This window comes from Antennarius striatus, chromosome 21, assembly GCF_040054535.1.
Source record: "Antennarius striatus isolate MH-2024 chromosome 21, ASM4005453v1, whole genome shotgun sequence".
Taxonomy (NCBI): domain Eukaryota; kingdom Metazoa; phylum Chordata; class Actinopteri; order Lophiiformes; family Antennariidae; genus Antennarius; species Antennarius striatus.
Window position 1 is genome coordinate 11,399,341 of NC_090796.1, and position 15,324 is coordinate 11,414,664.

General features: G+C 40.8%; 1 protein-coding gene across 1 annotated transcript in view; it reads left to right on the forward strand.

The window, feature by feature from the left end:
- atrnl1b (attractin-like 1b) overlaps window positions 1-15,324 on the forward strand; it is a 49,924-nt gene that overhangs the window by 4,402 nt on the left and 30,198 nt on the right. The window contains exons 5-20 of the mRNA XM_068305558.1: window positions 153-361; window positions 1,136-1,310; window positions 1,483-1,570; window positions 1,868-2,129; window positions 2,680-2,863; window positions 3,460-3,614; window positions 4,177-4,261; window positions 4,407-4,621; window positions 4,704-4,822; window positions 5,137-5,269; window positions 5,814-6,001; window positions 8,320-8,533; window positions 8,621-8,812; window positions 11,956-12,189; window positions 12,776-12,913; window positions 14,887-14,980. Of these exons, the coding sequence (XP_068161659.1) occupies window positions 153-361; window positions 1,136-1,310; window positions 1,483-1,570; window positions 1,868-2,129; window positions 2,680-2,863; window positions 3,460-3,614; window positions 4,177-4,261; window positions 4,407-4,621; window positions 4,704-4,822; window positions 5,137-5,269; window positions 5,814-6,001; window positions 8,320-8,533; window positions 8,621-8,812; window positions 11,956-12,189; window positions 12,776-12,913; window positions 14,887-14,980 (2,685 nt within the window). The remainder of the gene's footprint in view (window positions 1-152; window positions 362-1,135; window positions 1,311-1,482; window positions 1,571-1,867; window positions 2,130-2,679; window positions 2,864-3,459; window positions 3,615-4,176; window positions 4,262-4,406; window positions 4,622-4,703; window positions 4,823-5,136; window positions 5,270-5,813; window positions 6,002-8,319; window positions 8,534-8,620; window positions 8,813-11,955; window positions 12,190-12,775; window positions 12,914-14,886; window positions 14,981-15,324) is intronic.

Below are 15,324 nucleotides of genomic sequence, written 5' to 3' on the forward strand. Positions count from 1 at the left end.
GTGGACTGGTTCCCATATACTTTTGTACATTAATTTCCTCTATCTGGTGATGAATGGTAGCATGTTCCTGAATACTGCTAATCTCAGTCTCCTACAAGAGGTCTTAGATGGTGCATACAAGGATGGGTAACTGAAAGCACCTTTTTGTTCAGGATCAATTCTTGCCCCAATAACTGCTCCGGCCATGGGAAGTGCACGCCCGGCAATTCGGCCGCCAGCAGAGTTTACTGTGAATGCGACAAGTACTGGAAAGGGGAGGCCTGTGACATCCCATATTGTAGGAACAACTGTGGCAGCCCTGACCATGGCTACTGCGACCTCACTGGGGAGAAGTTGTGTGTCTGCAACGAGAGCTGGCAAGGTGAGCGTAATCTCTGTCCCAACCCAAAGGGTTCAGATCCAAAACATTGGCTTCAAGGGTTTTTATGGGGGTCATTGATTTTTGTCTGTCTGTACAAGTGTCCCTCTGCAAGGGGATTACAGTATTGCATTAATATTAATGCAAGTGAGTTATTGCCAAGACGGCAGCATAAGAACTTTCACATTAATTAATTAAAATGGAGGTCTGTAGAGTCCATTCCTCCTCCAAGGCTGAGCAATCCTACATGTCTTTTTGGCATGTCTGACCCGTGCCCCCACCCCTCAACATTTGGTGGAAATCAGTTCTGTAGTTCACACATAATTAGGAAAAGATGTTGGATCAGCTTTATCCAGGTCCGGACCAGAATTGAAAGTACTGGTTTCCTGGTTCTGCCTCATCTTTTTACTGAGTTCCATTTTTCATTTTGTTAATTACAAAAACACTTCAGCAACCATGGATTGGAAACTGCTCTTGTCCCTTCCACGTCTGCCGTGGTAATTAAGCTCGGAGATGTTGTGTGTGATTTGTTAAGAGACAAGTGTGAACAGCTGTGTTGTGTTGTTTCTGTGTCATAATGCCGAGCAGTAACACGCTGATGAAGTCCCATGGTGTGTAGTTACAAGACGCCTCCAGCTGGATGGAACCAAATATTTTCAAGTGATGTAACTTGACAGAAACATCATAGTAGCCTTTGCTCACACAAACTCAGCAGCATCCGAACCTATCCTTAAATATTGCCGATCAAAAGAATCTGTTTTTCCTCCTGTCCCGTAGGCCCAGACTGCTCGCTAACCGTACCTTCAACAGAGTCCTTCTGGGTCCTACCGAGTGTCAAACCCTTCAGTACATCACTTGCCAGAGCTTCCCATAAAGCTGTGGTGCAGGAAAAGGTCATGTGGGTGGTGGGCGGATACACCTTCAACTACAGCTCTTTCCAGATGATACTGAAGTAAGTCAAGGCTTAGTATGTCCTCGAGCACATTTTCTCCTGGCAGCTTGTTGAATGAAGATACTGCTGCTGGATCACATGACCTTACTGAAGATCAAAATGAGAGCATGCTGTATTTTTAGCCAGAAAGATTTATGTTACGTACTAAGTTTCGTTACTGTATCTGTTACAGCTACAACCTGGAGAGCGGCATCTGGAACACGGTGCCGATCAACAGCAGCCCTGTGCCAAGATACGGCCACTCGCTTACTGCCTACCAGGTAAACACGTACCGTTAGGACTCACTTCAACAAAGAAATTAGGTAATCACAACTGTTAGTAGGAGGGAGTGAGAATCACTTGGACTAAAGAGTCAATAAATCTTTACTCGCCCAAAAAGGAAAACACAAGTGGCTCTTTTCAAATAACGAGTCAGGAGCAACCACTCATATTTTAATGACTACCTACTTTCTTTAATGTCAACATGCAACCATGTTAAACAGAAAAAGAGTTGTTATGTTGTTAATTTGTAAGGATTTTGACAAATAGTAAAGGCGCTATTCTCTTCTTTTCATCAGGATGATATCTACATGTTTGGTGGCAAACTGGAGGCTGGCTGGGGGAACGTGACAGACGAGCTGTGGGTGTTCAATGTACCGAGTCGGACGTGGCAGCGGAGAAACCCTGTGGTTGGCCAGCCAGCCCATACTCAGATTTACGCGGTGGAGGGTCATTCAGCACACTGTGTCCTGCTGGAAGGAAGCGAAGCCATTATGCTGGTCATCTTTGGCTACTCCCCCATCTACAGCTACATCAGCAACATTCAGGAGTACAACCTGAGTGAGTCTCTGCTCACCTGCCATCTTTCATTTCATGCCAGTGTAAATTTAAAATTTAAAATAACTTCATAGATGTTCCAGGCAGTATACCCTCTTGTAATAAGAGGAAAAAGGCAGATAAAGAGAGTATATTGGCCACTTTTTAACCGCAGCATTCTTGCTTTATAAACCAGAGCAGTAAAACTTAATAATGGTTGTGGATAAAAATTACAATTAGGTTTGTTCAAGTTTTTTATAATCAAATTTTTCTTCCTAAAATAAATTCTTTTTAACCCAAAGAAACAAATTTCCCCAATGTTTGTTTGTTTTTTTATGAGAAACAAAGAAGCAACCTGGAACCTGTGTTTCTGATGTGAATATGAGAACCTCATAGGAGTCACTTTGATAGATCAACTCTACATTCTCACCAGCTTGGTTTTTGATTTCGTTCAACAAAAAAACTTTATGAATAAAGAGAAAATCTGTTAATGAATGATTAAAGATGAAAAGTTGATGATGATACAATTTCGTATTGCATTTTCTTCTTCTGTTTTAAACCATTTCCTTGTTAGGGTCGAATACATGGTTGGTGCCCGAGACCAAAGGTGCTGTTCCTCAGGGAGGTTACGGTCACAGTAGCACGTATGACTCAAACAGCGGTAGCGTATATGTTCATGGAGGCTATAAGGCGCTACCAGCCAACAAATACGGACTTGTTGATGACCTATACCGCTATGACGTTAACACCCGGACATGGTGAGTCAACACATAAAACAGACCTGAACATGTGTCAGGTCTGTTTTTTTTAGTTGGTTGTCCAGTTTTGTGGACAAAATTGTTTGTACCCCTCTGTTAATGAAAAGAAAAACCCACAATGGTCCCTGAAATTACTTGAAACTGACAAAAGTAATAAATAAAAATTTACTGGAGGATGAAGAAAAAATCAGACAGTGCTTTTGAATTGTGGTTCAGCATCATTTCAAAAAACAAACTAATGAAACGTGCCTCGACAAAAATTATTGTACCCTTAATATTTTGTTGCACAACATTTTAAGGTGATCACTGCAATCAAACGATTTCTGTAATTGTCAGTGAAAACTTAGGCACATGTCAACAAGTATTTTGGCCTACTCCTTGTGAGCGAACTGCTTCAATTGTCTCAGGTTTGAATGTCTGATTTTCATTTGTTAATTTTTAAGAAAATATTTATCATTAATTTTGAGATTTTCAAGTTGTTTCATGACCATTGTGTTTTTTCTTCCACAATTTTGTCCACTTTTGTACACAACAGAGTGCCGAAGGCAATTCCTGTCTCACTTGTCGTTAACTTGATTGTCATGCATATGTTCCAGGTTCATTTTGAGAGAGAGCAGCTTTCCTCGGTACCTCCACTCAGCCGTGCTCCTGAGCGGCACCCTTCTCATCTTTGGTGGCAACACACACAACGACACATCACTCAGCAATGGCGCGAAGTGTTTCTCTGCTGACTTCCTAGCCTATGATATTGGTAGGACTTTTCTTATTACCGACATCACGCCACAGTTTGAACGGTGACCTCCAGAGTTGTCACTACGCATGCCATACCATTTATAGTTTAAAAAAAAAAAAAGCACATCTGTTTCTATTACTCAGTCAAAACTTTGATGTTCCCTGGTTTCAGTGCAATTCTTTTGTAGTAATGTTGACTTTTGACTTCCAGAGATTCTGAGGGCTAGAACAAAAAAGGTAGAATTGTAAGCCAATAAAAACACATACATTTTTCTGTATCACAACACATAATGCCTAGTTTTTTTGTTCCTTTTTTTCAAATTGTGTCAAACAGTTTTCTCTTTATAAAATTTATCTTCTTGGTATTATTAATAGTTCCTGATGTTGAAAATCCTCTTAAAATTTCCATTAGGGCACCAAATGTATTTGACTTTTCTTTTGTCGCAGTCATTTTTGGTCTATGTAGTGATGTAATATTTCAAGCAGGGATTTTTATGTCGGAAAAAAACAATTTGCTTGCTCAGTTAAATAAATAATGTGAGCTCACAAACAAATGAAAAGCTCTGTTATATGTTCTCTAGCTTGCGACGAGTGGAGGCTTCTGCCTAAACCAGACCTTCACAGGGACGTCAACCGCTTTGGTCACTCAGCTGTGGTCAGCAATGGGTGAGTTGTTACTTCTCATATAAGTTCCTAACATCCTTTTCACACGGCTTCCAAAGTTGAAGTTCTGAACTTACATAATATTCACACCAGTTTTTCATTCATTCTGCTACTCACAGTTTTCTCTTTTTTGCATTTTCCTTGCCAGGTCCATGTATGTGTTTGGAGGCTTCTCCGGTATGTTGCTCAACGATGTGCTTGTTTACCGACCCCCCAGCTGCCAGGCCTTCTTGGCAGAGGAGGGCTGTGTCAAAGCTGGCCCGGGGGTCCGCTGCATCTGGAGCAGAGGTCGCTGTCTTCCCTGGGAATCTAGCATAGTTAATGGAAGTCTCAGTCCTGCTCCATTCTGCCCTGCTAAAGCTGGTGAGCAATTACCTTAAAACCTTTTTATGTACAAATGGTTTTATTCCTGCACTCTGTTTTACCTCTCTTTTTGTGTTTTTAGTCACAGTGGATGAGCGGTGTTACCGTTTTTCAGACTGTGGCAGCTGTACTGCCAACACCAATGGGTGCCAGTGGTGTGATGATAAGAAATGCATTTCTGCCTCCAGCAACTGTACCTCTGTGAGTAGTCCAGCAGAGAGCGTCAGAGTGCTTCTGAACCTTTACTCAGAAACATTACATGCACCCGTGGCATACATTTGAAATTTTGTGACTTGTCAATATTGATGCGTCAATAGTAATGAAATTAAGACATAGCTGAGTTTACTTTTCTGTGATTATGATGCCTGGGCTGAAAAAGAATTAAATGAAATCTCCTAGTTTAATTATCAAATTGTTCCATGGTGCCTTTTTGTACGTTATAGGATATTTCCTCTCGTAATTTCTAAAACATTTTAACTGCCCTCCTGTCTATTTTCTCTCTCTCTGGCTTTTAGAATGTGAAGAACTTCCAAGAATGTCCGGTTCGAGATGAGCAGGTGTGCAGCAAGCTCGCCAACTGCAAGAGCTGCTTGCTGAATCTCAACTGTCAGTGGGATCAGAATCAGTCAGAGTGTCATGCATTGCCCGGTGAGATAAATATTTGATATTGCAATGTTAAACAGGGGATATGTTATTTTGTAGCATAGTACAGTCCAGATGTCATTGTGTTTTTCTAGCTACAATCATTGCATAACTTTTAAACACACTGAGCAGCTGTCCTCTGCAAGAAAAGGCTCTGAAAATGTATTGTATACTCCTGCTCAGTGCAGAACAGCAGACACAGTGTTAGACTGTCTGGTTAATGTAGTGGCGCATTTAGCAGCTAAAGAGCCAGATATTTCCCTGAGGCATTACAGACGAAAAACTGAGCTGAAAGAGAGTGAATAATGGATTTACACTTGAATGAATGAAATCTAAATGAATGTAATGCTGCTTTGTAATTGCGGCATATAAAAGAGAAACTGATATGCAATTGTTGTGTTCACAACTTATCTGCTATCCCCAAGTGGCCAACAACAGTTATAATAGCACTAATGATGTCATTTTATTATTTATATGGAGGAAAAAGCTAGAAGAAAAACCTTTGCTGACTACTAAAATGTCTTTTTCCATGCATGATCTTGTTCTCCAGCCCAGCAGTGCAGTGAGGGATGGAGTCAGGTGGGAGAGGCCTGCCTAAGGATCAACTCCAGTCGGGAGAGTTACGATAATGCCCAACACTACTGCAAGAATCTAAATGGAAACATCGCCTCACTCACCACCTCCAAACAAGTTGACTTTGTGCTCGAGGAGCTAAATAAGCTTCATCAGCAAGACAAGGTACACACGCTTAAATTAAAGAAAAATATAAACCTTAATTTTAGTTTATCCCGTTAGGAGTCACCGCAGCATGTCATCCTTTTTACATTTTAGCTGAACACGCATATTTAATCCATTTGTTTTCTATTCAGATTAGTTTACGCACAGAACATTTTTGCTCCTTATGATTTAATCCTTGAGGGGAAGAAGAAGAAAACACAACAAGGAAGTCTTGACTAGTTTTTTAAGTGTGTTGAGTTTGATTTTGACCATCCATTGTATGATACAGTGGGATGTAGCATGTGACTTACCTTTAGAGCGACGGAAACGGAGGAGGAGTGTTATTGTCGGTGAGAGGCATAGTTGTCATCAGAAAGATCTTCACCACCACTATCCTTACCAGCCTTTGCTTTATCATCCATGATTAACAGTACAGCATTGAAAGTACGAAGCCTGACGTTCTGAGATTCTCACAAGAGAACCACAAATAAGAGCAGGATGGGGAGACGAGTATTGGGGTTGCCTGAACACAGCAGTGCTGCTTGGCGGGGGTTGTGGCAGAAAGGGGAACTGCAGGACAATAAAATATGGCGGCACAAGTTTGCTCGTATCTCCAAATGTTTGGCATCTCGATGGTTTCCATTGAGGTCTATAACCGTCAATTACGTTTTTCAACAGGGAGGGCAGGGGACAGTGTGATGGAGCTTGTCAATGAACATTAGGTGCATAATCATAGAATTTAGTGTATTGATGACTGATGAAGTTACAGATTGGAGGACTGCAATTCAAAAGATGGCAGAGAAGTTGTGGCAGCTAATGATGCCACAAAGTTTGTGTATGTCAGAGGGCCGTCTCGAGTGAACGCGGTGTTGCTCTGAGGGAAGCCTCTTCCGATTAGTCAAGAACAGAAAGGAAACACTGACAAATGACTGGAGCATTGGAGAAAGTCCGCCGAACAACAATTTCTGCAAATCGCTGGCAGCCAATCAGTTAAAGTTGGATGTAAAAACTTAGTTATTGGGTGCTGCCTTGTGTTGAGATGACAGGACCGAACAGAGTTTGGTCATGCTTGATTCCTGAGATGATTTCTCTCCCGATCATTTTTTGTAATTGTGTGCCGCTCTGCTAGCTGTCTGATTGCAGCTGTCAATTTTGTGTCTTTTCAATAATGCATTTTTCCTCTTGGCTGTGCCACAAAAGTCTGAGTTTTGTTTTTGACTTTGACCCAGATTCATTGCCAGGCTTTGGTTTCTGCTGATGAATGTGACTGAAATAATCACAATTAATTTATTTTTCTTTTGCCTTGATTGAAGATAGTTTGTTTTTTGTAGCACAGTCGCAGTATTTCTTCTTCTTTTCTATCTGACAGAAATTAAGAATTAGTCCCTCAAAAGTATTGACAGATGGATCTGGTTTAACTGTACTTTTGACTTTGACTATAACTTTCCTATTCCTTTGCTTTAATACGATTCATATTTTAAGTTTTCCAAGCCACACGTTAAGGGAATTGTGTGATGGAAATTCAAAATGCATTTGTCAGTTTGTGGTTATTGAACAATTTTCAGTCCAGTCTCCCCAGCAATACAGTTGAGACCAACTCATAAAATGTGACCCATAAATTCAGATCCATTCATCGTCATAACAGCATCTTAATTCAACTCTTTATATTTTATGGAAATGTCTCGCCACAACTGCATATCTCTCATGGATCCAGACTTTAGTTTGCCCATACCTGCTGTATCCATAGGGAATATCATTTATTCAGTTTGTTTCAAATACGACCTTGACCTGCCATTTCCCATCATTTTTCCGACCGAATGAAGTGTTGAATCCGGAAGGCAAATTATTGATAGTGTCTGTTTGCTCATGTAAGCTGTTGTAGACTTTTTGTAGCATTCTCCGTTCCCTGCTGTTAATGCAGTTGCCATTAATTTTCTTATAAAATGATCCAGTGCATTTAATCTATGCAGCGCCTAATCACAATCGAAGTTATATTAAGCTTCTTTACCAGAAGAGCAAGTCTATACTGACCTTATTCTACAGAGGCGCAATAATCTCCCATGACCGTCGCTGTCTTTTAACAGATAGAAACCACGATGAGGGCTGAGATTTAGATCGGTTGGGGTGAAAGAGGGGGCAGAGGCATATTGGGAGAGAAGGACTGATGGGCAGATGCATAGATATCTGCCACCAGAACAATGGTAACAGCTGTTATCACTGAAAATTACAGTTTGTCGTAATTATAAGAACTATTCTGAGAAATGATGTTGACAATTGTAAAATTTGATTACCCAGTGGCCTTTACATGTATTTGTAAACCCTCTGCTGTGTCTCCACAGCATCTGTCTCCTTGGGTAGGCCTAAGGAAAATCAACGTGTCCTACTGGGGTTGGGAGGACATGTCCCCCTTCACCAATAGCAGCTTGCGCTGGCTACCCGGCGAGCCCAATGACTCAGGTTTCTGCGCCTACCTGGAGGAGCCTCGGGTTTCAGGACTTCGGGCCAATCCATGCACCGCCACCGCCCACGGCCTCATCTGTGAAAAAGCTACCGGTGAGAGAGTTAAAGATTTATTTTTACAAGCATTACAAGAAATCAATCTGATATGAAAAGACGCATTCCTTTTGTCTCACTGTCCAGAAAATCCCAACCAAAGTTCTCGCCCATCTTGTAAGAAACCTTGCTCACTGCACACCAACTGCGCCAACTGCACCAGCCAAGCCATGGAATGCATGTGGTGCGGCAGCGCACAGCGCTGTGTCGACTCCACTGCCTATGTCATCTCTTTTCCTTATGGCCAGTGTCTGGAATGGCAAACTGGGGATTGTGTAGGTGAGTGCCATTACCAGAACTTAATCTAAAACGTAAGAAGTTTTTGGAATGTGTAGTCTAGTGTTGAGGTGGTAGCAATGAGCTTTCTCAGATTGACTCTTGTATGCAGTCGATATTCATCACTGAGAGAAAAGAGGCAAAGGGAGGATAATAGCTTTAAATGGAAGGTGTTTGTGTCAGTGTGAAAATGGTATTAGTTTCCTGTAATTGGCTTTGGAGGCTGTTTTTGGGTTTCAATGGCCAATTACTCTCGCTTATAGTCACCCGATTAGATCTCCCCGTTGACCACGCTGCAGATGGACTCTTTATCATTAGCTGCTTTTAAGTGGTTTAAAAGCAGTCACACATCAGCAGCTTCAGAGACGCCTAAAAATAACTTATGAGCAAAAGGAATACCTGCATTTACAAGATATCGACATAAATCTTATTGTTTCGTCCAAAGGTTGATGTAGTTATTCAGAGTTAGTGTTGTGGTACACCTACTGTATATATCTGATTTACACTAATAAGTGTACCACATTTGAAAAAAAACACCTAAAAATCAGTTTAGTCAGGAACACATTTAGAGAGCTGAGGGGTCCAGTCTCATTTCATTTTCTTTGGGTACACATGTGGATATTTGTCCAATCCTTCTTGCTTGAAGGACGGACGAGGCTATCCTGTAAATTTGCTATTATCTCACTTTTGTTTTGTTGTGCTCCTTCAATTTTTGTCTCAAGTCTCCATTCATAATTCAAGTATTGGACTTTCTCACCTGATTCTTTTTTTGGCTCGTTCTTTGTGTTGCAAAGAGAAATGTGCTTTATTCTGAGTACACTGCGTACATATAAACAGAAGATAAAATATTCAGGAATACCACTGGTTTCTAGGGGACTTTGAAAGGGCAGACATGTTTTATTTCCTGCTCTTAGCAGAGAAATGTTTAATTTTGTAGACGCGATGTTCGATTTTGAGATGCAGTTCAGCCTTTTTCTTGATTGTGATGAGAAGAACTCTTTATTTATGGTGTACCAACAGTTCTCGGAAGTTCTACCCGCAATGTTTTTCGTGATTTAAAGTAGCATCTGTCAAGTGTTAATTCTGCGGTACATCAGAAGACACGTCAGGACACAAAAATATCAGATTGCACTTTGCTGTTCATCTGTGTCATCAAGAGGCATCAGGAAAAAAGCAATAACCCGAGGGCGCATTGAAAATTTGACTTGCAAAATGGAGTTTATTCCTCTCTGTCTGGCTTACATATTTCCTGCATCACTGTTTTATTTACTACATTTGTGTCGAAACCCAGTATATAGTGAATGAGGTGAACTGAACTAAACATTTGTTGATTCAGTCATTTTCCAAAGGCAAAAATGTCAAACATTCACAGGTTTGAATGTGAGAAATGATGAATATAAAAGAAGCAATTTCAGGGTGTCACCTATGGCTGTGAAGATTTATTATTTTCTGAAGAAAAACAAAACTCAATCTAGAGACAGTTTTTAAAATATAGACCGTTTCTTATCATTAGTTGATAAGTGTTTTACTTAATGGTAATTTTATTGCAGATTAATTCACTGACAACTACTGGATGATGATCAATCCGGGTCTCTGCCACCACAATAATCACCAATATACTTTGGTCTTTAGAACTAAATTCCTTTATTGTAATTGATACCGATTTAACTGCACCCTCCATGCAGAAACAGTAATATTAAATAGAAATTAAGACAGAGCGAAGGCAGTAAAGCATCACTGGAAGTTGTTGAATTCTTTGCATGTGTATGTACAAGTTCATCTCGCTACTCTGAGGGATACTTGTTGATTACGAAGCATTTGTCATCTGCTGATTTCAGGGTGCTCTAAAAGGCACGTCAAGACAGATTGCCATTTCCATCAATCAGCTTTATAGCCTCTGTGAAATCCATCAATAACGCTAGTGAGTGGGGAAACGGTACATAGCCACAGATTTGTGGAAGCACAGTAAAGTGATGGAGTAAAATCTGATTACAGAAATACAGGTTATATTTCCTCAGCTGGTGACAACACTGAATATGGCAGGACTTGTTTTTCAGACCCAGTCATAATCACCATGCACTTCATATAACAGCTCCAGGCATCAGATTTATGTGTTCACGTTCACACGTATTGATTTATCCGTCAAAATCCCATGTATAACATTTTGCTTTTATGGCAGATTTTCTATTTCAACACGGTTTTTGTGTCGAGGCAAGACAAATTTCCTCATTCAGCCGCTGCTTTTCTCCAAATGTGACGTTCCTGAGAAATCTGCCACCTGCGTCCTGTCCTCGAAATAAACTTAAATGGCTTTACTTTGTACTGATTGCCCTCGCATTGTCACGGTTTTACATCCATTAGCGGAATAGCTGAAGATTTGTGTGACATAAACTGAAGCAAAAGCACTCAGTGTTTGTCTTCTTAAAATAGTAGTGGCACCCGGCCCCATCACCACCTCCCACCCTGAATTGTCTCCCTGACAAACAAGCGGAGACGCCGAAACTTGTCAAGCAATTTTGTGGCCTAAATGTTTGTCCCCTTGCAAGACAACGTCGCTCTCTTGCATGTCTCTGTTTGCAACGAGGTGACACTTCACACAACACATTTACGCCTTTCATTAAGCTGAAATCACAAACTTTTCACGGGGTCTGCTTTTTTCTTTTAGTGCATTTTTGTTCTCAATAACCTGTTGTCAGTCAGCTTTTAAATATTCAGACTTGCACCTTATCTGCTCTTGGATTTGTTGTTCCGACGGCCCTGTTGATATCCAGTTTGTCAATCCTGGAAAACATATTAATCCTCTTAATATAGTGGTCAGGTTAATAATTGATAACTGGGTTCGTTAGACATCCTACAAAATGGAATTCTGATTCCTGAGTTGATCAGAGTCTTTTGTTTAGCTGCAGTACTGGGCCTTGCTGTTTTTTTTTTGTGCTTACAGTTGCTGTTGTTTGTCTAAAGGTGAAATCCCTGGTGGAAAAGAGGTTAACATGAAAAGACAAGACCGTGTGCAGCCCAAAATAGGAGTATAAACAAAGTAGCAAAGTTAGATCTTGAGTGTAAATCCTTTTGAAACGGTGAATGAAACAAATATGGCACTGAGAGAAAGTATAATACTGTTTTCTGTCTTTTTCTGCCCTTTGTAGCCCAGAACTGTTCAGGTCTGAGGACATGTTCCCAATGCTTGGAGCATCCAGAGTGTGGATGGTGTGGAGATCCCAGCAGCACAGGGAAGGGACTGTGCATGGAGGGTTCTTACCGAGGGCCAATGAAGAGACCGGTCAAGCAGGCTCAGCAGGGTCCATCCCAGGACATGATCCTCGAGCCGAGCAGCTGCCCCAGAGACAAGGGCTACGAATGGGCGTTCATACATTGCCCTGGTAAGGGATCTACTTCCTCTGCATTGTAAAGAAATTATTATCCGTCATGAGCATTTGTTCTGGAGAGGTTCACGGCTTCTCTATGCAACTAATCTCTCCCTGTGGAGTCCATGCAACCAAATGCTCTTGTCCCATTTAATGGTTTCAAGCCTTAATCCATTCAACCACATCATGTAACCTGATAATATACTCAATGCTACGGTAGCTGTCGTTTGAGAATAGATGGGTTTAAGTGACATGGATGCATCAGGGCAGTAATATTAGTAAAAGACAACCTTATTCATTTTAAACCATTTCATTTTCGTTGCTACTCAAATGTTGTAAAGAATAAACAAAGTGATCCAGGAGAGTAGGAGTGTATTTTATATGTGGATTTCAGAGTGTTAAATTGTTGTGCATGAGTAGACATGCTATTGTTTGGTATTAAACTCTTGGGCTGATCTCTGCTTATTGTGCACAATAAGAATCAAGGACCTGTTCGCATCATTTCCTGTTTGAACTATAGTCGTCCAATGAGAACAACGAGAAACTCGCCCAATTCCTGCTGTGGCATCAATCCGTAACCCCCTTCCATTTCTTCTCGCAGCTTGCCAATGCAATGGCCACAGCACGTGTGTGAACGGCAGCATGTGCGAACAGTGCCGTAACCTCACCACTGGTCCCCACTGCCAGTCCTGCATGCCGGGTTACCATGGCGACCCAACCAATGGCGGCAAATGCCAGGGTGAGTTATCGCGCACACATCCATCTTTTTGAAATCACTTTGAAATCGTTTCTGTGACTGCTGCCAGCTTCTGGTTGTCTAATTGATCATCTGTATGAATTTATAAGTTTAAACAAATACTACACAAATGGTTTTTTTTCCATTTATTTGTATCACACCAGCTGTCTGCAGATGATAATTAAGATTTTAGAAGAATATAATCTACCTCCTGAATGAATAAAAGCATTTTATGTTGAAACTGGAGCAATACAACATCATAGCCAACAGATGGCACTATCACAGTTTGTTATGTTTGATTATGGGAAACATTACTCCATTTGTTGGTTTTGACAGAAAAACAAGAAAAGGAAAAATTAAATCCTGGCTTCGTTTTGCTGTTTTTTTTATTTTATTTTGTTGTGCCAATGTCCACTCTCACTAAAGACAGGAGTGAAATGTCATGATAAACTCTTTCCTGACACTGCCGTGTGTTTGGAGCAAATGTGGTACATGACAAGAAAGAACTGCAGGTGAAGCTGAAGGTCTGACTCTTGGATTACTGAGGTCAAATTAGACTGGTTAAAATGCGCTACATCTTGTATCTTGGGGTGAAGGAATACAAAAACAGACACACTAACAGTATAAAAAAATTGACATTACTTGGCAGTTATTACTTTCAACCATATTTTTTAGGATGTGGTGTTGAGGTCTTCCATCCTCAAAGTATTTTTATTGAGTTTTTTTTTCTTTCTTTCTTTTTTTACAATGAAAGTCAATTATCTGCTTCTGGCTTTTGATGCAGAATACATTTTCTTGAGTGACTGTAATTCTTAAGTATTTTTTCAAAGTGAATGCAAATTACCCTGATTGAATTTGATTTGGAGAATATGTGCGAACATTAGGTTGCAAAGTCTTTTTATTACATGCATAGAAGCCTGACTTGAAACTGGTAGAAGTGCTTTCTTGTCAAGAGATTTACACTCACTAGTGTCTTATGAGGCATGAATAGCATTCCTGACAAACTGCATAGAGGCTATTGTTTACACACACACACACACACACACACACACACACACACACACACACACACACACACACACACACACACACACACACACACACACACACACACACACACACACACACACCTGTGAGCTGTATGGTCTTTGATACATCTGTTAACGCATAGTCTATAGCTGCAACCTGTAAAGTGAAACTACGCAGGTGAGCATCTGTCAAGAGAATAGTCTCCTTTATGTTTGGAAGCCTGAGGACTACAAGTCATTACCTTCTTTAACTACACACAGTTGGGGTGTGGGAGGCTTTGCATATTCAATGCTTGTTTTATGTACCATTGTTCCCACAGTACAATTAATTTCCTGTATCACCATCTGTCAATAACAGATTTGTAAGAGAAAAAACTATAAGCACTCCTGTCATCTGGAATATTAATATGTCACGTCAGATATTCAAAGGAAGCTTAATATTATAAGAGGAAGTTGTGTCCACTGACTCCTCTAATAACCCATTTTAGTAGCCAAAATAGCCAAACTTATTTCAGAGGGACTGGAGGAGCACATTTACTTATCTCACACATCTCTTGCTGCATTGTTTGTATTCCACATGAGTATGCCTTGTAGGAATTGTGATGTCCCGTTATATATCAGATTTGGAATGATCAGCCAATCTTTTTTTGGAAATATACTTATTTACCATCTCCCCCAGATCAATATCAATTCTACCTCGGCATGTTCAGTGCAGCATAAGAGGTAGTGGTAGCTTAGCACAAACACTGAAAGCAACAGGGAATTGCTAGCCAGTCTTTCAAAGCGACAGGGAAAGCAGTTATTTTGGTGCACATTGCTGGTGTTGTAAATTTTTATGTGCCTATATATTATCAGTATTTTCTAATGAATTTTTTTCCCTGTTTTTTCCACCTTTGTTATACTTTTCTGCTCTTATCCTCTCCATCTGGGTTTTGTTTCCCCATCCAGCCTGTAAGTGTAATGGCCATGCCAACGTCTGCCAGGTGTTAACTGGCAAGTGCTTCTGCACGACTAAGGGGATCAAAGGAGACCAGTGCCAGCTGTAAGTACTACACACACACACACACACACATGCGCGCACACACACACGTGCGCCCACACACACTCACACGCATGTGCGCACACACTCACACGCGAGTGCGCGCACACACACACACACACACACACACACACACACACACACACACACACACACACACACACCTACAACCTTGAAAAACACTGAACTCCATGTCAGACCTCTAGTGTTTTTGATTTTGCAGAATTTGCTAGAATAACATTTTATTAGGTCACCATAGGTCAAATGAGAGAAACTCCATCACTGATCCAACTAAAATTCCGGCTGATTCCAGGTAATGTCAATCAAAAGTTAATCACTGCACCAGT